Below are 24926 nucleotides of genomic sequence, written 5' to 3'. Positions count from 1 at the left end.
CGTTCAGTAACATACACCGGTGAGACACGGCTCCTAATGCTAAAAACGGCAACCAACACAGCCCTCACTGTGGAAAATCACCTTGTGAAAAGAAACATGACTGTGTGCGTTTTTGTGTACCTTCTTTCTGAGGTGCTGCTGCTGCCTCCTCGTCTCCAGACTCTTTCTCTGCAGTGCATTGGTAGCCCTTCTTTTTCAGCAGGTTACAGATGAGGATCCCCAGCAGACCCATTACGCAGAAGATGGGCACCAGAGCAAACACTGCATACTCCGTACTTTTCTCCTCAGGGCTGCGCACATTAGTGGCATTCGCAACACCAACTCCAGACCCGTGGGGGGCGCTCTTACCCGCATTGCGCTTCAGACGCTTCAGAGACGATGCTGGAGAGCGACAGAGAGAGAGAGAGAGATCCATCATAAAAAGGCCTATTTAGCCTACAAGTGTGTAGCTCTACCTATTTACGCTGAAGTTATAAGGAGTGTTTCTGCTTGGACTGCTTTTTAAATGACACATAACAGAGGCCAGCCAATCGGAACAGAGTTCATTTACATAAATCAAGTCTTAAAGGCTCAGTAATAAAACAGTCTGCTTAATTGTACGGGATAAAGAGTTCAAGAGAAAAGACTGCTTTTAGTTTATTTAGGATATGGGCCCTTTAAGCTAGACAAAGCAACTACTCGCAATGTTTATGTACTGTATGTAGGTAAATGTGCTCCTACCGGACACCCTATCGCTACAGACCCTTGTGCGACACCACAGGATGCCAATGTGACATCCAAGTGTACAGTACTGTGTGAAAGGTTTAGGCATCTAAGCAAATGTTTTAACAATTTTCCTCAGCAGTGAGTTCATCACAATATACATTAGAATAAAGTCATATTCATCATTCAAATAAACATAAAAACAATAAATAGTAACAAGAATTTCTTGGGTCCATATTTTTCCTTTACACCTTCACAGCCGCCACAGAGACTTGTTAATATCATCAATTACATCATGAGCACAATTTACTGAAGCACCGATTGGTCAAACCAGGAGCTGCTTTTTAACTACATATAATACTGGGCTTCCTCGAGGAGACGTTTGAAAAATGGGTAAACAAACACACTGACATTCAGAAAATCCTGACTTATTATTATTATATAGTTTATTCAAATATTAACACTTTTCTCAGTAAATAAACACAAACTACACAAATAAACAGATTTTGAAAATGTGTCTTGGGCGCCTAAGACTTTCACACAGTGCTGTATATCTGAAGTAATTTAGGGATTAAACTAGCACCCTCCTCAAATCTCAAGTGGTGCAGCTTCAGTTTGCTGATTATACCCGAGTCTTGCACAGAAACAGAGATTGGTCGAAGGTGAGAAAATCAGAGAAAGTTAGCTTGATATTCTCACTTCCCGTTTCACCTTAAATTATGTGGAAGCTACAATCAGTGTGGGCGCCATCACCTGAACTGCAACACTATTTTAGATATAAGCCTGAAGCAGAGATGGACTGATCAGTGTTTCTGAGGCTGATACCGATCAGCTTTTGGCACGATCGGCCGATAGCCGATACCGATCGAAGGTGGGGCTGGACTGTTAAGGCCTATCCGATATTAGGACCGATATTAAACTGAGCTCTAACGTTATTACTAAATGAACAGCTAGCTAGCTTCTGTGCTACTGAAACTGAGGTCACAAGGTCATTTTTGTGGACACTTTGTGATTCTCTGCCAGTTCTGAGTAAAAACATCCCAAAGACTACAGATGATAGAAGAAAATGTTGAAAATGAGCAGAAAGGAACTTAAACATAAACGCTTTGGCATTTTATCACCTGACATTCAGCTTGGTTATCTCAGGTTAGCATAGAAATAATAAATAACAGCAAGAAATGAAGATAAAAAAGAGCAGATTTTAGAAAAATTGATTTTGCATTAAGGCAGTGTCATGTCTGCAGCTAAGAGTTTGAGGTGGGCTGGCCGTGCCTTTGGTCAGTTACTCATCATTTGTTTTTGTAAATACAATGTGTGTATGGTGGAGCCCTGGAACAGAAACACAGCAGACAGAGTGGATATGGCTGAGGGCCTAATCACATCTGAAGTGACAGATAATAATTATAAAAAAAAAAAAGAAACAAAATGAAGACTCACTTGTCACGCAGGCGGGCAGGGCGGATCCTTCCCGTGGAGCCAGAGGGTGAAACCTGATCAAAAATAATCCCATTAAAATCACTAAAAACACACTGAATGAACAAGGATGGTTTGGCTACTGTATCTGCTGACACTGAGAAGGGAGGAAAGGTCCATGCAAAAATCTAATTCGCCAAATTCGTGCCTTTAAAATGTACAACATGTGGCTGCTGTCGGAACAAAACCTCGTATCTCCATTTCTGTTGTTTTTCCGTTTTTGACATAATGTGAAAAAGCCTGTTGCTCTTTACATTGTGTGTAAAATTTATGATGGAACAAACCGAAAAGGTCTCAAAATTATTAGGAAAAACTTCTGGTTCCTTTGACTTCCATTAATAGTAAAGTATATTCTTTGCTTCTCCTGTAACTTATGATTTTGGTGATACGAGGTTTTGTTTCGAAAGCAGCAATGTGTAAATGAGCTCTGTTTTGATTGGATGCCCTGTATTGTGCCTCATTCAAAAAGCAATTCAGGCTAAAATTCGCTTTATATCTTTAATGTTAATGGGCGGGGCTAACCTGCTGTATGCTGAACATTTATAAATGTAAACATTTTGGCTTTTGTGACATCACAAAAACAAATTCAAAATGAACTGCAACATTTCCACATATGGATTGTCTGTTTTGAAACTTTGACAATGTTTACATATTAAAATCAACCTCATATTTTAAAAAAGTTTGTTTGTTCCAGTAATAAGCCCTTTAAGTAGTCTCAAATTACTTTTATTATGTACTTAACGAACAGCACATGAGAGGGAGTGTATATCGCAAAGTAACATCACAGCCGTGATGTGATAACACACTCCTCGAGTGTTCTACTGCTTTAATACAACAGTTAAATAAATACAGTAAGAAATGAATAAACTGGCCGTGAACTCGGCGTTTAATATGTTTTAATGTTCAGTTCCTTCATCCAAATTATAGTTCCTCAATGAGCAGCTTGTTTTTACATCAGAGTAACAAGCTCCGCCCACTCGCTGTACAGCCGGCAGTTCGTTCTCCAGGTCCTTACACTAAATTCCCAAACTGTCATCACCACTGAGCAGCTTTTCTGTTTTTATTGGGTCAGTTTTATGCCTCAGTCTGATTTGGTCAGACTCTGAAGATCAGACCACATGTTTGGCGAATGGTACTGGGATCATTTCTGGCTGATTCCAGGTTGTTTAGCTGTTCTTCTGTCACAGCTGCCGACTGAAAAGCTGCTCAGTGGTGACAACAGTTTGGGAATTTAGTGTCGTCTCATCTTCAGAGTCGGACCAAATCAGCTGTTGTTTCAAATGTGATCTTAAAAGTGTCCGTTTTCTGTTTGTGGCAAAGTAAGAAGTGAAAATGTTCAAATGGCTTGAGCGTCTCCTACAGCTGTCAAAGTTGTTGCTTAGCAACGGTGTCTCAGCAGAATGATACAGTGATTGTGAAAAACCTGTGATGTTATGGTGAAATAATAATGGTCACACTGAAGACTGTATTTTGTCCTCATGTTTATAGATAACAGTGTCAGTGTCAGAAACCACACAATCAAGTCTATTCAAGATTACTAATCAAATCCACACCATCTGAGAGGTCTGCACAATGCTAATCAGTTTACATAAGCTTCCATTACTTCTCAGCTCCACTATCATTGCAGCTTCAGCGCAAAACTAAAGAAGCAAACTCTGGATGCCAAACATGACTTGGCTGATCAGCTACAATTGAGTTAACTGTGAAAATTTGCACCATAACAGGAATCAGGAGTGTATTTATTTAGGGATCTTTACCCTGGCAGACAGGCTCCACACACTGAATCGGAGTGAGAGGTGGGTGGGGCCACAGTCCAGCGGTTCAGGCTCCTGCAGGCCGTGTGCAGGTGGCACTGCTCCGGGCCGTTGATGTCTGAAAAAGTACCTGGGGGACAGATGTGACACTCCACCACGACATCAGGACCCTCCACCTCCCCGCAAGCCTGAAACCAGGCCAAACACACCATCCGACACCACATCGTTACAAACCAGGGGTAATTATACACGTACAGAGTGGCAGGACTGTACAAACATGCAGTTGGTCAATACTTTAAGTATTTAAGTATTGACGATATCCACAATATGCTCAGAAAAGTATACTGCGACATATTATGATGTAACATATCTCGGTAACACTTTTAACTTGGTCACATTTTTAAGCATCTACACACTTTCGTAACATGTTAAAATGCATTGCTAAGGCATTATACATGGTTATAAAGGTTTATAAAAATAAATTATACCGAATTACACTTCATAGCCACGTTTAATATACATTATAAACCGTTAACCTAATGCATTATAAATAGTATTAATAACATGTTATAGTTGATAGTCAAGTGCTGTCATTGTAATTTGTTCCCTCACTGGTTCTAACGTCAAACACTAGAACCCTTCACTCTGTAAGACTCCACTACAGTACAGTAATACTAATTTCTGCTGGCGTTTTATTGGCTATGCAGTGTAAAGTCAGTGCCAGGCTAACGGTGGTGTACATTACCAGTGGTGTGCATTGACTTTCCTACATTGGGTAAAACACTGATGGCAGCACTAGTTTAAACTCTGACATTTGAAGCCTGTAATGAGCTTTATTGTGGATGTTTTAAGTGTTTCAGTAAATCCTTCAGTAAATACTTCAACTTGAAGCCTCACTCTTAACACTGGAGGGGGCTTTAGTACAGTACGCTTCACTTTACTTAGAGCAGACAAATACAGCCTATGAGCCCTACGTGTTATGAACAGTACTTTTGATAAAAAATTCATAATAACAATTCATAATATATATAACATATAATGTATTTTCATAAATATTTATAGCCATGTTTATGATTCCTTATTATTACATTAAAACATGTTATGAATGTGTTTATAGACGCTTACAAACGTGACATTCATAGAAAGCATTAACGATATCTCAATAATGATGGATTTTGAAGGCCTAATCGTCCAATTGCCCTTTCCTACTAGGCAGGCCGATTTTCTATTGATCTAAAAGATTTTTTTTAGAAAAAAAAACTAAAAGGTTTAACATTCATTCATTTAGCATTAAAGGGGTGTTGGGTTGATTTAGTTATTTATCTTTTGTTTTAAGTTCATTTTACACTCTAAACACAGATTTCATGGAATATCTTAATATGCAAAGTTTGTGCGCCCCTAAACAAATGATGTTCTTTTGATTTTCTAAGTAAAACTAAGTGAATATATTATCTTTGGGGGATAAAATCTGTAAAAAAAAAATTCGCCTGTTCAGAAGTGACAGCACTTTGTTTTTAGACTTTTTCTTTATGTTAAACTCCACAAATAAGCCTGTTCTCTGTAGAGGATGTTTTGACTTATTTTCACTTAGAAAAATCAACAAAACATCATCCGAAGTTTTGAATAGGACTGTTTGTCTGGGTGTTAGTCTCACCATAGACGGCTCCTGTCCAGCTGGACAGCGCAGACATGCACACTCCTCTCCCCACTGACACGGCAGTCCAGCCAGAGCCCCCCATGGACCCAGCAGCTACACAAAAAAACAGAAATCATCACTATAACACAATCGCACTCTGTTACACCCACATGTGCCAACATCCCTCCACCAGCATACATGGACTGAATTACACCTGCATATCCAAACAGAACCCACACACGATGCCACACCCACATTTACATATACATACACATACATCATGATCTTGACAGCAAAACAAACAGCAACATGGGGGACGCACAGAACTGAACCACAATGTAAATAAAATATAATGTAAAAATATAATGTAAACTAAAATATACAGTAAAAAAACAGTATTGTTACACTCTTAAAAAAACACGGTGCTTTAAGGGTTCCTTAGTAAAGAAAATGAACCATGAACACTCAAAAAACCCTCTGCATGATTAAAGCGTTCTTTGTATCATTAAATGGTTCTTCAATTCACTGAAAACGGTGCTTTGACTTGTGATCTGTTTTCTAACAGTGTTTAAAAGCCTGAGACGATGCAGACTCGAACTCCACCATCCCTCTTATTGCCTTCAGGTGTTAATATTTGACAAAAACTTGTCAGATTATATTACATTGATGGTGGTGAATAACGAGGAGACATAGCCAAATGGGTGTCTGTTCATTAAGAGGAATAACGTGAGCGTGCTCGGCTAAAGCGTTTGGGAAATGGAGACTGAAACTGGGCAGCGGCCGTGCTCTGATAAACAGCAGGGGTCACTGACACAATATTCTTAAATTTCAGTTTATCATGATTTAGTTTTATTTGACTTTTGTTGCACCAGAAACGGTAGCTAAAGTTAGATGTCTGGATAACTAGCTTGATTACATGTTTATGTTTCAGCTGTGTGCGCATGGTCGGTTGCTAGGTAACAGACATGACAGTTGATTGTCGACCTCGATCAAGTAACTTAAGATTTCCTAGCTTGAGATGAAAAAAGATGCTGTAAGATGAGATAAGACTCTTAAATTAAGCTCAGACTTGCTTCTGTAATACAAATTTGTGGAAAACTTATCTTGACCTGTCAGATAAGCTAAGACCAAAACTTCTGTAATACGGGTTCTGATATTCTAACAGTGGCAGTAAAAGCATCAGCATCCTCTTATTCTCCAGGGTATATTTTGGTTTGTCCATCTGAATTTACACAACCAAAATCGTAAGGCAAATAATTCAGTAACTGCATTAAATAAATGCAAATTTTTCTTTTTCTTTCTTTCTTTCTTTCTTTCTTTCTTTATTTATTTATTGTAAAAGTTCCCCTCAAATGAACAGAACATGTGTTTTATGATCTACACACATCACTATAAGCTTACAATTTACTGCTGAAAGCCAAAAATCTCAGACGCTCCTTGTGTTATTTTATAAAAGTAATGTTTACAGAGCAGATCACTGAAGAGACGCTGTCTGTTTATAGTTTATAGCCCAGATTTGGGGGAAAACGGGTCGACTTTCACTAAAAAAACAAACTGGGTTCAGCTTTTTTTATTATAAGGGTTTAAAATGACATCACCATCTATCTGACTGGAAAGAAGAGTTACAGCCTCATACGACGTCCAGCTTCTGAATGTAGCTTATGAAATATGAAAATTATGAAGAATATGGCGAAGGGCGTTTTTGGAACCAGGCTACACAGAGTTTAAGAGGTTAATGGATGCCCCAAGTGAGAGAAAAAAGGAAAGCGCGTAAGAGACTCAGAAGCTCTGACTAAACTCCTGCTGAAAGACCTGCTTACACTTCCTGTCATCATGGTCTACTTTCTGATCACAGTAAAGTAACACTGCATTTGACCCTTTTAAAGGAAGATTTTTGGCTGATGTGTCACTTTAAGCAGGTGGTTTGTCTGCAGACAAGGCAACAGAGGTGCCCACAGTGCAGTGAATCAGTGCTACTGCAGTACAGAGCCTGGGAGTGAATAAAGGCTGTGAGCTCAGAGAAAGACAGAGAGTGAGAGACGGAGAGAGAGAGAGAGAGAGAGAGAGAGAGAGAGAGAGAGAGAGAGAGAGAGAGAGAGAGAGAGAGAGCGAGAGAGAGTGAGAGAGAGTGAGTGAGAGTGAAAGCGAGTGAGAGTGAGAGTGAGAGTGAAAGAGAGTGAGAGAGAGAAAAAAAGAGAGAGAGTGAGAGAAACAGAGACAGAGAGAGAGAGTGTGAAAGAGAGTGAAAGAGAGAGAGAGAGTGCATGAATAAGTGTCTTCTCTGAACTGTGGGTAAATGTGTGAGAGAACTTGTTACTCAGTGAGGCTACAACACTGTGAGAACTGCAGTGTTTATGCATACACACATACACACACACACACACACACACACACACACACACACACACAAACGCACACACACAAAAGCACACACATTGTAGACTGCAGACTCTTTCAAACCTGCACAGCGCAAATCTAAATGATCTAAACTCCACTTTGCATCAGCTGTGCTTTAACAACAAACCTGCTGCACCACCTGAAGTGAAAAACTCACCATCAGAAAGACGGGAGCGGAGCAGCAGAGGTGGTTCCTCATCATCTTCTACAAATTCCTCTATGAACATATGATCTGGAAGAGGAGAAGAGGAAGAAAAGATGAGAAAACAGCACACACACACACCAACAACAACAGTGATGTCAGGAACAACAGTGACATCACAGCTGCTCTCTGCAGGTAAACAGCACTTAGTGTAAAGCTCCCTATGAATGGGCTTCTAAATAAGTCAGTGCTAAAAGTATTACATAAACACACTGATGCCCTATAGAGGGACAGCGGTTTAGTCAGCCATGCTATTTTTAGCTAATGCATGTGCTATACTGACACAACATACCGGTCAGTTACTAAAAACAGCACAAGCAGGAGCAGGGAGGAGAGAGGGGGGAAGAAGAGAAGTGAGAGAGCGAGAGAGTGAGAAAGAGTTAAAGTGGGTGAGAGTGAGAGAGTTAGAGTGAGTGAGTGAGAGAGAGAGTTAGAGTGAGTGAAAGAGTTAAAGTGAGTGAGATTGAGAGAGAGAGTGTTAGAGTGAGTGAGAGTTAGAGTGAGTGAAAGTGAGTGAGTGAGTGAGTGAGAGTTGTGAAAGAGTTAAAGTGGGTGAGTGAGTGAGACAGAGAGTTAGAGTGAGTGAGTGAATGAGATAGCAGGGAAGAGTAGAGTAGCAGCAGAGCAGTAGTAGTATAAACAGTACATAGTATTTACAGCATATACACAGTATATAATACTGTGTATTCAAATTATGTAAAAAACTGAAAATCGACAAAAATGGAGATACGAGGTTTTGTTCCGACAACAGCAACAAATTACATTCCGCTCTCAACACAGAGACCTGAGAGAAGAGAAGACATCACACATATACGCCACTCTCCCCCTCCCACCACTGGAGCCCTATTTCACATGATCCTCACTTTCAGACCCCCATCGCACCCCCCAACTCACACACACACACACACACACACACACACACACACACACACACACACACACACACACACACACACACACACACACACACACACACACACACACACACAACTGTCCAAACAGAACACAGTGCATGTGACGACAGCCATAAACTCCTCACCCTCCACACTGAGAACCCCCCACTACCACCCCCCAACAGACCTCACGGAAAAAGTACAGTTAAGGAAACAGTAATGCTGCACTGACAGAGAGACAGTGAGAGAGAGAGGGAGAGAAGGACAGTGAGAGAGACAGCAAGAGAGAGGCAGTGAGAGAGAGGGAGAGACAGTGAGAGAGAGAGAGGCAGTGAAAGAGAGAGGGAGAGAGAGACTGAGAGAGACAGAGAGAGACAGTGAGACAGAGGCAGGGAGAGAGAGAGAGAGAGAGAGAGAGAGAGAGAGAGAGAGAGAGAGAGAGAGAGAGAAAGACAGCAAGAGACAGAGAGAGAGAGGGAGAGAGAGGCAGTGAGAGAGAGGGAGATAGAGAGACAGCGAGAGACAGAGGGAGAAAGAGAGTGAGAGAGAGAGAGAGGCAGTGAGAGAGAGAGGGAGAGAGAGGCAGTGAGAGAGAGAGGCAGTGAGAGAGAGGGAGAAACTGAGTGAGAGAGAGACAATGACAGAGAGAACAAGAGGAATGCTCTAATCTAGACTGGGCTGCTGCATTCATCTAATTTGCTCGCGTTACCAACACACACTTCACACTGAGTCACCAAGACTGCCAGATACACACATGAACACGACATTTCAGCTGCCATATCAAACATCATCCACATCAGTCAGTCTCCCTTAGAACGTGTGTAACAACGTACACCAAGTGCTCATTAGGGACGCACCGATTTAGGAACACTGAGCCGATGCTGACAGCTGGTATTTTCCATGTACATGTCTGCCAATGTAAACACGGATGCTGATTCATAAACACTTATAAACGTTGAAATTGGCAATAGGTCTACCTTAATTAGCACTGCAGAGAAATGACATCATCGCTGTCCAAAGAAAAACATGCATCTCCAATAAGGTAACTTTGCAGGAGAGGGCAAAAACAATCTTGGCTTTCAATGCAAGTCAATGCAAAGCATCTCTATTGGTCCGATTATCATGAAATGTTCACAATGGAGATGCATGGTTTTCACTGAACTGCAGTGATTTATTTGTTTAGGGCTACAAATGCAATAAAAAGAATCCAATGTGCAGTAACCCAGCATCTCAAACATTCTGCACTACAATAAATATATAGGAGTTTATCGGTTCTAAATATCGGTTAAATCTAAATGATTGTCCAATGATATATCTTTACTGGACTCTCTCTCTCTCTCTCTCTCTCTCTCTCTCTCTCTCTCTCTCTCTCTCTCTCTCTCTCTCTCTATATATATATATATATATATATATATATATATATATATATATATATATATATATATATATATATATATATATATACATACATACATACACACACACACACACACACACACACACACACACACACACACACACACACACACACACATGAGTATCATCACTTACAGGCAGCAGCAAAGCTTCTCCAAACACATGTAACACTTTCTGAATCAGCAGTAATACTACTGGTTTAACTTAGTTTGTTTGGATTACTTTAATTGGAGTTTTATATGGAACAGTGAAACCGTGATAAATCTGGAGAAATAAGTTTTCTTTATGGACTATATTGCCTGCATGTACCTCTCTGCCTTGACTTTTAAAACTACATTGTAGCTCTGAACATAAAACTTAAAATTACTGTACAACAGCGTCTCAGACACCAGGCAGTGAATTCATAACCATTTCATGTAGGAACTTTCAGTGAGGGAGCTTGTAGAAGTGGACGTCTGGTTCCTATCACCACCACTGTGAACAGTTCTGACTCTAGAAGAGAGAGTTTCATACCAAACCACTCTGAATGACCTTGGTTACATCTTAGCCAGTAAATTATGCAAAAAATTTGAAAAACTGGTGGAGTTCCCCTTCAACAGAACAGCCCTCATTATAATTTGAAGTGCAATCTAAACTGAAAATTTAAAGCAACCAGGTTATTTGCTTTTTAAGTTACACCTGAAATCAGGTTGTAAAAAGTGAAAAACCTGCACTGTTATAATAATAATAAGAAGAAGAAGTAGAATAATAATAATAATAATAATAATAATAATAATACTGCAAAAGAGTCAACAACCTACAGTGATATACATCCAGTTCCACAGCAGATGCACAGTATAGGGTGACAACTGGACACCTGGGTTTCTTTTATCAGTAATTGGCCCGTGAGTGAAGGAAAGAATAGGAGAAGAAAGCTGACGCAGGTGAGACGCAGGTGAGACGCAGGTGAGACGCAGATGAGACGCATCATTCAGCTTCCAACACTGCAGCTTTGGTAGCACTTGGCATTAAATAAACGTCATTAAATAAATATCAACAAAAATCAATCACTAAAACCCCTCCAACAGCTGCACACTTACCCCAGCTTGGTACTGCTTGTGCCCCGTTGCCCTAGCAACACACTGAGGATGCTGTGGTCACCACGGCCACTAACCGACTCCTGCAGGCAGCCTGTGTGTGTACAGTGTCAGACTGGCACACTGTCCCTACACTGGACAAACCGCCATGCCTTATACCGCCACTCAAAACCACAGCTCCGCCCCCACAAACATAGGCCACACCCACTCCAGCATAATCTCCCCTTCCCTTACGTTCAACATGGGACTCAGCAGGAGGACCTGCTGGGCTTTGGTCAGTTGGTAGATGTTTTTTTTCCCCCACCACAGACAATGGGAGACGTCTAATTTCTAGCGTGGTCGGGTCACAAAGGACGAAGTAAGCGCATACGCAGCAGAGGATACCATTACAATCTGAGTGTAAGTGCACACACAAAAGTGCTGGAGAAAGAATGCACTTCAATTTGTACGTAAGGTGTTTTCAGCACGTCTGAGTCGAGTAAAATCCTGTCATTCAGTTCTGGCCTCAACTAATCCAGGAGGATCAGGGTGTCTAGAGGAGAGGAGCAGTTGGAGTGAGATCAACATGACTTCTACTGATGACCTAGTTCAGCACTAACCTCACAAACCTGGCACAATTTTATCACAATGTAGACCTTATTTATACTACAGAAGGCTGTTTTACTGTGCAGTGACCATCCTGGACCGATTCCAGAGGAGCTTCAGTGGATGGTTGGAAGGTATTTACATTAAAATAATAATAATAAAGCATTTAAAGGGTCAATTTTTGAAAATGTCTGCATAAATAACCTGTTACAATGTAAAGAGTCCTTCAAAGTGGTCTGATGTAAAATGGCTCACTGTAGACTTACTGACTCTGGTTTCTTCACAGTGGTGATAGGAATTATATTTTACTTACTATCCGAATCTTTTGAGCTTTAACATGTAATGATTTAGTGGGGAAATTTAGCGTTATAGTTCCTTGCATGTACAGTCACATGTAAATGTTTGGATCAAATTACACATTTTATTGATTTTCTAAGAGAAAATAAGTTAAATACAAATATGTCATTTTCTAAAAAAATTCTATTTATTGGAATACATAAAAACAGCAAATACACAACATATAAGGTGGCACAACTTTTGCATAAGCCACATTTTACATTTTATTTTTTCCAATATGTTAAAATCAGCAAACAAATAGTAATTATGAAATAAAATGTGCAGAAGTGTGTTGTTTGTAGAGGATGTGTTGATAAATTGATCAAAAAACTGTACCTATCTGCCAGCAAACTATTCAGATGTCCCTATCACCACCACTGTGCATGACTTTGTTTACATCTTAATGATTTATTTAGGCAGAAATTTTGTAAAATTGGCAAAAATCATTATAATCATTGGTAAACGATAATAAATGATAATAATATAGAAATATGATCGCAGTTATGCATTTTGTCTACATTTTGCAGCTCCTACACACTTATTATTCAGTTATTGATCTTTGTGAATTATTATTCAGAAACTAATGTGATTTATCCAGTAAGTGCTACGTGAAACTAATGTGCTCTGTAGTTATAATGGGGGAACTGAAATGTGGGCCAACATACAGACCCTTGTAAGAGAATTAACATGGAGTCAGAGCTGGGCAATATGACATTATTTATCGTTATCGCCATATATCACAACATCGGTGCTGTCTGAAGAAAACCTTGTATCTCCATTTTTGTTGTTTTTCAGTTTTTGAGATAATTTGAAAATATCTGTTGTTCTTTACATTGTGTGTAAATTTCATGCTGAATGGACCAAAATAAATGGCCCAAAATCACTTGGGAAAACCTCTGGTTTCATTGACTTACATTAAAAGTAAAGTAGGTTTTTTCTTTCTCCTGTAAAGTTACCATTTTGGAGTTACAAGGTTTTCTTCAGACAACATGCTTTTCTGAGCATATCGTGGATATCGTCAGCACTTAAGGAACACTGAACAACAGCACTGAAAAGAGGCCGTAATTAGAGCTTTTCAATTAGATTTAGATTTGTATTCATAGCTTTGATGTTTCATTTTTCATCTCACACTTTCCAGCTTTCCAGATTTCACAAAAATTCCTTGAAATATCATGATATTGTATTTTTGCTATATTGCCCACCACTACATGGAACTAAGCTCTCCTCCTGTAGACTGACTTGTAAGCGATAAGCGTTACATGTCACCTATAGTGTGTCAGTATGGAGCCACACTGACCTATTAGAAAAAGCACGCTGCCACTCAGCCACTCGACCACAAACTGGTCAGATAACCCAGACAGAAACCTCCCAGTCACTCCACTTCAGGTTTGGACGCCGACCCGATGCGTTCCTGGGGCTGAAAATGTGCCACAGCCCGCGTGTCTGGAGCTGTTTCAGAACCAGCTCTACAAGCCCAACATGTAAGACCAGGCCAGCTGGAAAAAATCCCTCATTTTTCTTGGTCACACCGTACGAGTGAGCGAAGGAAAGCAACAAATGCGCTTCTGGTTTTGGTGAAAGACAGGAATCTTCCCTCCACGACAAATGACAGGGGATACTGTAAGCATGCTGTAATTTCAGAGCGTTTGGAAAGTGCCCCCTTTCCCCTCCCTCCCCGCGCTTTCTCCTCTTTAACCGCCACTCCAAAGAGCTGAGTGCCTGGCCTGACTTGCTGATTTCAGAAAGCAGGAGAAAGATCAGCGCTTATTCAGACATGCCTGCTGCCTGACCAGCGGGTGTATATTTAGCCCCTTCATTAAAAAGCTATAAAGCTCCAAAAAACTGTAATTACAGTTTCTCGCAGCTCTATCTCGGCGCCATCCAGCGTCCAATCCTGTGGCTTTGGGAGCACTTGAAAAACGGCGTAAAATAAATAAAACAACAACAAACATGAAACAATCACCTAGAATTATGCTTTTTGGAGAATGCCGAGTTACAAATTGGATGGGGGAGTCGCCCTGGCCTGGCTTTTGAGAGCGTGGCGCTTTTGGAGTTTCACCCCTAACCTCCCCTGTGTGAGAATCCAACGTCCGTCCCCCGCCCTATGAAAACCAAGTGGTTTGTAGGATAAGGGACTTATTTTAGTCACAGCCATGAGTCGACTGAAAAGCTCTTCCAGATGGGATTATGTAATATTAAACAAAGGACTAATACTGTGAAAGTGGATGATACTAGAATATGGCCCAATCCCATTTCTTACTTTCACCCCTAATCCTTGTTTTCAAATGTAACCGTCCCCCTTGAAACTGAGTTGTGGTTGAAATCTTCCCCCTATGAAATGCGATGACCCTTCAGGAACCAGATATGGTTCGGTATATGGAACGGTGTAGTCAGCGACTTTTATGTAAACAGACGAGACAAGATTTTCTGGCCATTTCCAATACGCCTCTTCCAGCTGTGGTGATCTCAGCTCCTCACTGCTGAAATACATTTAGGACATCATACACCTTCAAAGAGGGGGCCAATTATTTATTTTCGGCACCCAGAATTCTTCGGTGATATGAAGCTGAACTTCGCTTTCTAATCGCCAGCTTCATGATCGTTCCACCTTAAATGGTGCAGCATCCTCACGTACCAGAATGCAACTGCTGCACCATTTAAGGTGGAACGAGAAATTTTGCCCGGTAGCAACAGAGACATCAGTGTATTACTGGCAATTTTTATGCATTTTATGAAGGAAATGACCATAAAATGCTAAAATGGTTCTTACAACACAGCGGCTTTTTAACTGAGAAATTCATTAATGTGTCTCTTTGGCCGCTTGTGCAGCCATCATGTCGATTCACAGGGCATTCTGGGAATTTTCTCATAACACTCCATTTGTAGTGCCTCTGAAAAATCTCCGTTTGAAGGGCCAAATAGCCCCAACACTTCACCCTCCATCTCAGCAAGAATCGAGACACCCTACCCCTAGACGTGAACGCGCAAAACAGAGGGGTAGAGCTAAGTGTTGGGGGCAAGAGGTGAAATGGGATTGGGCCTAAGACTATGTTAACAGGGGTCTTCAACTAGCTTAGCATTTCTCTAGACAAACACCATACTACATCTTAATTTCTATCTGCTTTCTTATCACCATAGCCAAGCAGGGATATACTGATATGGAAACTGACCAATGTCGAAAGCCAATATTTCTATTTGTGGCTGAAACAATAATTAAGAGGTGTGTCCACATACTTTTGGCCACATACTGCAGAGTGTATAATAGTTTACAACTTAGCAAATATGGAAAAGTCACCAGGATATATCGAACCAGCCGCGTGACCAGAAGGACCCCTTGAGCAAGACACCTAACCCCCAACTGCTCCCTGGATGCAGTGGATAGGGCTGCGCACCACTCCAGGCAAGTGTTCTCACTGCCCCCCAGTCTATATGTGGTGTTTCACTGCATATGTGAGTTGGAATGCAGAGGTGAAATTTCCCCATTGTGGGACTAACAAGGGTCACTTAAAAACTGCCGATATGGAAACTGAAAACTGATGTTGCTATCCAATATTTTCTATGCATGTCTGCCAATATGCATACAAAAATGCTTTTAAAATAGAAATTAGGACTAAATCCACTGGATAAGCATGACAAAAAGACTATATTTGCTTTTATACATCTGTTAGCAATGGGTGTGGCTAAAACAACAATTAAGCGGAGTGTCCACATACTTTTGGCCACATAGCATAGAGTATACACAGTGTATATTGTTGTCTATAGTGTATACGCTGTAGATCTTGTCCTGGACATGAAATTTGTCTTAGGCATACTGCTGCTGGCAAAAATTACTTATGAAACAGAACCTAAGACTAAATTCATCTGGTTTAGTACGACACAAATATAGAATATTTACTGATTTTATACTCCTGTTAGCCATGGCTGTGGATGAAGCAATAATTAAGAGGGGTGTCCACATACTTTTGGCCACATACTATGTAGTGTATAAAAGATTACAACTTAGCAAATATGGAAAAGTCATAGTTGTACTCTCAAGGGGGGGATATGCTGTGGGCCGGAGGTTAGGGAACCAGCCGTGTAACTGGAAGGTTGCCGGTTCGATCCCCAGACCCGACAGTACGTGACTGCCACAAACAGAGAAACAGAATATTTTCTGGTAACAAGGTGAAAGGACTACACAAGACATGGATATGTGCTGAACAATGCATTAACAAATAATACATATGTTGTAGGTATTTATGAACAGCTAATGTCAGAATTTGCAAGATGACATGAGACGTTTTATTAAGTAAACAACATTGTACAGACAAAAAGGCCCTTGAAATAAAGAGATTGATATCTGTTCCACTTAAAACACACTTATGGAGCCCAAGTAGCCAGAAAGTGAGCAATTACTGGAATGAACACCATAACAGTCTGACCTGATGCATGTTCCCCATTTCTGATGTAGATCCATAGTACAGCTTACTACCTATCTAAGCCAGTTGCTGACACGTTCTAAACTACTGATTAAATTCAAGGTGCGACTGGTAGTGGTCTGTGCAGCTGAAGGAATGAGCCTTAATTTTTACCTGCAAGTTGCAAATGCTAATTATATTAAGCCTATAAAATCAACATGTTCAACATTTAAATTATGGCTACAATCAATAATTAGAATTTGTGCCCATTTACCTCGTATTCTCCAGGGTATATTTTGGTTTGTCCATCTGAATTTTCATGACCAAATCGTAAGGCAAATTATTCAGTAACTGCATTAAATAAATGTAAGTTTTTATTTTATTTATGTTTTAAAAGTTCCCCTCAAAAGAACAGAACGCGTGTTTTATGAACTACACATATCACAATACGCTTACTATTTACTGCTGAAAGCCAAAATTCTCAGATGCTCCTTGTGTTATTTTACAAAAGTAATGTTTACAGAGCAGATCACTGAAGAGACGCCGTCTGTTTATAGTTTATAGTCCAGATTTGGGGAAAATGGGTCGACTTTCAGTAGAAAAACAAACTGAGTTCAGCTTCTTTTATTATAAGGGTTTAAAATGATCTTTTAATCATCTACTTGACTGGAGAGAAGAGTTACAGCCTCATACGACGCCCAGCTTCTGAATGTAGCTTATGAAATATGAACGTTATGAAGAACATGATGAAGTGCGTTTTGAAACCACCGGTGGTCCCAAGGAGTTAAAGAGGCTACAATCACTGAGCTCTTCAGTATGACCCATTCTGCTGCCAGGGTTAGTCTGTGGAGATTGCATGACCATGTGCCTGACTTTATACAGCTGTTAGCCATGAGTGTGGCTGAAACAATAATTAAAAGGGGTGTCCACATACTGTATACGTGTATAGTGTTGTCTATAGTGTATACACTGTAGACGTTGTCTTGAGCAGAGAAATCCTGAGATAAATCCAAGATATAGACAAATGCTCATCGTCTGATTTCACGTCAGCTTATCCTATTAAATCTACACCAATCAGACATAACATTCTGACCACCTCCTTGTTTCTACATTCACTGTCCATTTTATCAGCTCTACTTACTGTATAAGTGCACTTTGTAGTTCTACAGTTACAGACTGTAGTCCATCTGTTTCTCTGATACTTTGTTACCCTGTTCTTCAGTGGTCAGGACCCCCATGGACCCTAACAGAGCAGGTACTATTTGGGTGGTGGATCATTCTCAGCACTGCTGTAACTGTCAGTAACACTGACGTGAGGTGGTGGTGTGTTAGTGTGTGTTGTGCTGGTCTGAGTGGATCAGACACAGCAGTGCTGCTGGAGTTTTTAAACACTTTTGGCCATATAGTGCATACCATGTATAGTGTTGTCTATAGTGTAGACGTTGTCTTGCACATAAAATTTGTCTTAGTCAATCTGCTGCTGGCAAAAACACACACCTTACAAAAGCATTAAAATTTAGCACACATGGAAGTCACAGCTGTACTTGCCACCCACCCCTGCAGGAGTGCGTCAAACCTCCTGCCACACCATGTAAAACCTTCTAAACCCACCAGAGCCTTCATGACAAAACCAAATCCGCTGCACGTGGACCTTTTTTCCGCTGTAATTCCTCTGTAATTCAACTCCCTCGTCATCATCTCTGCCCGCCTGACGATGGCTCCACCAAAATAGCATCGCATTTTAATGGCCAGACACTTTCGGCTGTCTTTTTTTTGCCCCCTCCATTCCTCTCCGTCCTTTCATCACAGCTGACCATGCCGTGATTTGAGTTTATAGTATCATATGTAACATATCCCCACAGTTTCCTCGTTTCTTGCGCCATGCCCACCACGTGCCAGGGTGACCACCGCAGCATTCTCGTCACGGGTTTGACATTTTCCGCAAAATTAACACGTCTCAAAGCAGCTCTGTCGAAACCTCAGCAACCAAAATTAAACGAGGCCCATGCAAGGTCAATCAAGCTGCGTCCACAAGGGATTCTTGAGTCTCGTATGACCGGAAGGAGCACCCAGAAATATAATGGTGCAAGTACAGAAAAAGAAAACAAACAAGAAACAGAGAACCATTATTTTTATGGCCGGCCAGCTAGCATGAGCTAGCAATTACCCGGCTTAGTCAAACACCTCCAGCTGTAGGGGAACCTGCAAAAAATGACCAGAAGAAGGAAAATAGAGTGTGATGTCGGCTGTTTGTAAGCAGCTCACGTTCCTGTTTGCAAGTTAAAGACTAGGAAGGAGAGGCGAAAACAGGATTAGGGCTAGAGCCGCACTCGGCTGCGGTTGGAGTCGATGGGAGAAAACAAAAGAAAACCAAGTGCCGTCTCAGCTGGAACAGACCAGGAGCCCAAAAAAGGCCCCTGATGTAATGTTTCCCCCTCAGAGAGTAATGCCTCTCCTGTACAGTGCTAATTTACTACAGCTCTAGGACAAACACATCTTGAATACGGCTATTAGACAGGCATAAACAGCAGTGTCGATATAGGACTGTAGGCCAAACGGCCATTACACAGCGATGGAGACTTTGACGCCAAAGTTTTCCTCCACTAAAAATCACTGTGCTAACAAATCATCTAGACTAAACATCATTATGCTGACATATAATCTGTTATCTTGGCATCATTGCGCATAAACATCTGAAGGACGATTTCTGTCAAACTAGTTCAAAGTCATGGAATTTCTACGGTATTTTAAAAATATATTTAGGACAAGTTCCACATGGGGCTTTTAAGGCTACTGGCTTCCATGTGCCAGGACTGTTACAGTACTGGATTTAAACCCAGACCAGAGAAATCCTCAGACAAATCCAAGATAAACAGACAAATGCTCATTGTCTGATTTCACCTCAGCTTATTCTATTAAATCTCAGGCACATTCCGACCACCTCCTTGTTTCTACACTCACTGTCCATTTTATCAGCTCCACTTATTGTAGAGGTAGACTTTGTAGTTCTCCAGTTACAGACTGTAGTCCATCTGTTTCTCTATGAGTGGATCAGACACAGCAGTGCTGCTGGAGTTTTTAAACACTGTGTCCACTCACTGTCCACTCTATTAGAAACTCCAACTTGGTCGGTTCACCTTGTGGATGTAAAGTCAGAGACGATAGCTCATCTGCTGCTGCACTGTTTGTGTTAGTCATCCTCTAGTCCTTCATCAGTGGTCATAGGACGCTGCCCACAGGACGCTATAGGCTGGGTATTTTTGGTTGGTGGACTATTCTCAGTCCAGCAGAGACACTGAGGTGTTTAGAAACTCCAGCAGCACTGCTGTGTCTGATCCACTCAGACCAGTGCAACACACACTAACACACCACCACCATCATGTCAGTGTTACTGCAGTGCTGAGAATGATCCACCACCAAATAGTACCTGCTCTGTACATGGGGAGGGTCCATGGGGGTCCTGACCACCGAAAAGCAGGGTAAAAGGGGGCTAACAAAGTATCAGAGAATCAGATGGACTACAGTCTGTAACTGTAGAACTACAAAGTGAAACTATACAGTAAGTGGAGCTGATAAAATGGACAATGAGCGTAGAAACAAGGAGGTGGTCAGAATGTTATGCCTGATTGGTGTATAAACACAGTTCGTTGTCTGGGGCTGAAAAAGGTGACTGAATCTAGTCACAGTATACCAACTACTTCAAAACTGCAGCACCAGTGTTTACAATGAGGTGTGTTAAATAGGAAGTCACTCAATACTTGTATCCTCTTCTGTTTACACCTTCAGGGTTACTATAGAGCCTACACCACATCTCACACCCAGCAGATAACGGAGGAAGTAAGCTGACACAGGAAGAAACTGTGTCACAGTAAAATTCCACACCATTACTTGCCATGCTGACATCAATGCTGGGGCTGCACAGCAGGCCAGCAGGGTGACGGGGGGCATGTTTAAGCTCGACACCTTCTGCACTTTCACAGATTCTCTGACATGCCAAAGTAAATATAAGGACAAAAATCCGATTTCCTATTTTTTTTACCCCTACCCCTTGTTTTTGAGTGTCACGTTGCCCCTTTCAACTGAGTTACAAGGGGTAGTAGTTGAAATCTTCTACTAAATTGGACCCTAAATAAAAAGAGGGTCAAATAAAATCTTCATTAACAGCTTCTAGCCTAGTCTGATATTCTCCAGCTTCTTGTTTGAATTTTCCCATTCCACCTTAAATGGAGCAGCAGTTCTTGAGGCGCCAGGATGGAACTGCTGGACTATTTAAGGTGGAACGAGAAATTTAGGAGAGAGTCTGGCCTCTTCATATTTCCCCCGTTATATCAAAAACAGGACTGCTGAACAGCAGAGGGTGTGAGTGAGTCCTCAATGAATGGGAGTGAATGGAGCTCAATGGCTAAAAATGAACAGTTAAAATAGTTTCTAGTCACTCGCCCAGAACTTTCCTTTCATTTTAGAAATTAGAAGGATGTGTTTCACTAAAAAACAAAGAAAACTGACCTGTATGTTTCCTTTTTTCTACAGTAGAGGGCGGGCATTACTGCCACTGAGTGCTGATTGGTTGGCAAGCGGAGCAGCTCATTGGCTGTCTGCAGTAACAGACGTCATGGACATGCATGAGGCGCCGTTTAAACATCTATAAGTTTAAAAGCTCTTAAAAATGTGACAGCGGACTTCTCACAAGTCTAGTAGGAACACATCTGATTTGCGCTTGGTGTCAGTGAAACCATGGCAACCAACCATCCACTCGAGTTCAGAAATGCCCACAAACGATGAGTGACCAGCGATTTGGGGCGACAAGAGGCGGAAAGCCACTGCCGGTGTGAACGCAGGGTTAGAATTAAGCAGTTTTCTTGTTACTTGGCCTTTAAGGTTGATATATTTAAATGCTCTCTGCTCTGATGGGCTGCTCTATCTCTCATTTAAAACGTGAATAGGTGAGTGAATGAACTGCCGTAGTCTATATAAGTGGCTATTTGCAAGCGTCTCGATTTTTCATGACGCCACAAAAATAACATTCAAAATGAGTAATTGGTACAATTTGAATTTTTAATGATGTTTACATACTACATTAAACTGTTTTAATAAAAAAAGAGAGGAAGAGTTGTTTTTTCCATGATATGGGCCCATGATAAGTGTGGATGTAAGGTAAAAGGCAAATCAGACCTCGATGCTTCTCCATTGTTGGTTCGGTCATTTGTATTTCGTCTTAACACTAAATTCATGCAAGAAAGTTACTTGATTTGGATACAGATAGTTTGGATGTAACATAATGCCCAACGGAAAAACACCACAAATCACCTTCATATTTAGCTCTAATTAACTGGGCTAAAGCTTTACGTTCCTACTCTTCCATAATCTAAGAGGTGGACTGCAATGCTTTGCTGCCCTGCAGCTTTACTGGGATGACTGTGGTACATAAATATAAACGAGATCGTTACGTTTTTTCACAGCCATGATGCCAAAACTGCCGGGGCGTCTATATCCCAGTGCATTCAAGCATTATGATGGAGAAACGTAGGTTCTGAGGAGGTCTAACTGTAAAGAGGTAGGTGCTGGGAAAGGAGCGGAAAACCAGGTGGGAGAGTGACTCCATCAGCAAAGGTCGGAAAATAAATTCCAGTTAGATGCTTCCTTAATGGAATTGTGTGGAACAATCACTGTTCCCAAGGGGGGAATACCACCTTGAGGAGGTAAAGCAGAGGCATGCAATCACAGGAATGTTAAATGTACCCACATGTGAACCGAGAAGAGTCGATGAGGAAAAGGAAAGGAATCAGGTCATAAAGGAAAGAGGCTGGATTTAGTGGAGCATGCTAGGGGATATTTTCAGCCGCTTTTTGTTGGGTTTGTAATTAGCGCACCCCTGTGTTTAGCGCTGTCTCACTGTGCTACGAGTGCAAGTTATCAAACGCTCCTGATGAGGCCAAGCGCCCGAAGAAGGGAGGCTCCGGCCTTTTCTCCCTGGACGGCCACCCGGTTCCTCTGGCTGACTTTCCCTCTGCCCTGATTCTGTAATTACCCTTTGCTACAGGAATGTCTTGGTGCACACGCTGCCCTGTGTTAATTGATGGATGTGGGACGTTCTGGACTGCGGGGCTGGAGATCACTCGGCTCCGGCATCCGCACGCTCTACAGTCAATTGAGCTTTCGCAATGTTGCATATAGACCCACACCTCACCACCCACCACCACCACCACCCTACGAAACCTCAACAAAGCCCAAACGTGACCATAATTGTCACTCTAGAATGACTCGCTGTCTCATCCCTTTTCTTAATAATATCCTAAATAGTAGCATTTTCCCTTTATGATAGGCTCAGAAATTGTTTCAGGACTTTCCAGACACAAGGAACTGACACTTAGGCTCTGAAAGAAGGGCGTATCCTGCCTTTAAGTATTACATTTCCTATGACAGCATGCTTAACAGCCAATCCATCAAATTCAACGGTGAAGCTAAATACACCGCCTGTCAGAAGTATGAGGCGTCTCTTGAGATGCGAATGCATTTCTTGCTGTCTCTCCACAATTAAGTCAGAAAAAACTGGTTTAAGTACCATAAAGCGGCTTTGTGCTGACCCTTTGGCTTTATTTCACTTCAACACTCTTCAACAGGTATTTCCCTTAGTATGAAAAGCAGGTTTTACCTAAATAATGATTCGACCGCTTCCTTTTCCAATGGCTTACATTCCACATCGTTTCCCCTCCAATATCCACCTACCCACCTTTAATGCACAAAAACAGTCCTAATACATTTTTACATGTCAATTCACAAAATCTCTATCATTTAGGAGAAAACAGACTGCGAAACTACATTCAAGAGATACACCAACTGGCCACTTTATTAGGTACACTTGTCCTTGTCCATTTTATCAGTTCCACTTACCATAAAGATGCTCTTTGTAGTTCTACAGTTCCAGACTGCAGTCCATCTGTTTCTCTGTATACTCTGTTAGCTCTTCTTCACTCTATTAGACATTCTTACCATGCTGTTCCACCTTGTTGGTGTAAAGTTATAGAGGACAGCTCATCTGCTGCTGCACAGCGTGTTAGTTTTCCTCTTGATCTAATCAGTCTCAGTTTCTGGACACAAACTTTAAATACATTTGGTTGTCTTACTGTTCTCAGCCCAACAGTGACACTCAGTTGTCACTCAACTGTTGTGCGTGATTCACTCAGTGCAACACACAGACAATAACACCCTACAACCATGTCACCACCCAAACAATATCTGCTCTGCGAGGGTCCTGACCACTGAAGAACAGGGTAAAAGGGGGCTAACAAAGCATACAGCAAAAAAGGTGGACGACAGTTTGAACTACAAAGAGCTCCTGCTTGATAAGTGGACCTAATAAAACGGACAGTGAGTGTATGCTAATGAGCTCTGTTCTGACTGGCTGCCCTGCATCACTCAAATAGCAGTCAAGGCTTATCATTTCAGCGTGAACAGGTGGAGCTAAGGTGCTGTATAAGCTAATACAGTCCTATGTAACGGTGTGGGTGCCCCTGGCCAAATGAAATAAGTTGATGCACTCAAATGTGCTATTTTTCTGCAAGTTTTTGTGCACAGTTTCTACTTAGATTCTCAATTTAACCCTAGGGGAAAATATTATATTATTCATATTTTAGTAAATGAACAGTTACTGCATTAAAATGTATGGAAGTGTGTTCTCTGTACAGGAGGGGCAACTTATTTACACAATCAACACGGCATTTGACCAGAGGCACCCAAACTTTTGCATCCGACTGCATATGCAGTTATATATGAATTCAAAACTGGTTTTTGCAGCTTAGTTTCCATTTCTTTATTTTAGGCATTTACGCAATGTCAGGACTGACCCGGACCCGTTTCTAAGGGGGTTGTGTGGGCTGGAGAGTGGACGGTTTACATCTCTTTATCCTTGCTTTATCCTGTTAATATACCTTTAAGACTGATATATGTTAACAAGCTCAGTTCTGATTGGCTGCCCTGCATTATTCAAAAAGCAGCCCAGGCTTGTTTTTTTTAGTGTGAATAGGCCGAGCTAAGCTGCTGTATAGGCTAATACAGTCAT

At 41.3% G+C, this 24926-nt stretch overlaps 1 protein-coding gene across 1 annotated transcript in view; it reads right to left on the bottom strand.

Annotated features, from left to right (window-relative positions):
* relt (RELT TNF receptor) overlaps nucleotides 1-24926 on the bottom strand; it is a 66540-nt gene that overhangs the window by 25363 nt on the left and 16251 nt on the right. The window contains exons 2-6 of the mRNA XM_017704119.2: nucleotides 8120-8194; nucleotides 5584-5679; nucleotides 3933-4117; nucleotides 2140-2192; nucleotides 121-381 (exon numbers count right to left, since the gene is read on the bottom strand). Of these exons, the coding sequence (XP_017559608.1) occupies nucleotides 121-381; nucleotides 2140-2192; nucleotides 3933-4117; nucleotides 5584-5679; nucleotides 8120-8164 (640 nt within the window). The 5' untranslated portion in view covers nucleotides 8165-8194. The remainder of the gene's footprint in view (nucleotides 1-120; nucleotides 382-2139; nucleotides 2193-3932; nucleotides 4118-5583; nucleotides 5680-8119; nucleotides 8195-24926) is intronic.

This window comes from Pygocentrus nattereri, chromosome 7 (assembly GCF_015220715.1).
Source record: "Pygocentrus nattereri isolate fPygNat1 chromosome 7, fPygNat1.pri, whole genome shotgun sequence".
NCBI classification, from domain to species: domain Eukaryota; kingdom Metazoa; phylum Chordata; class Actinopteri; order Characiformes; family Serrasalmidae; genus Pygocentrus; species Pygocentrus nattereri.
The sequence above is the reverse complement of the archived record's forward strand: the minus strand, read 5'-3'. Positions and strand labels throughout refer to the sequence as shown.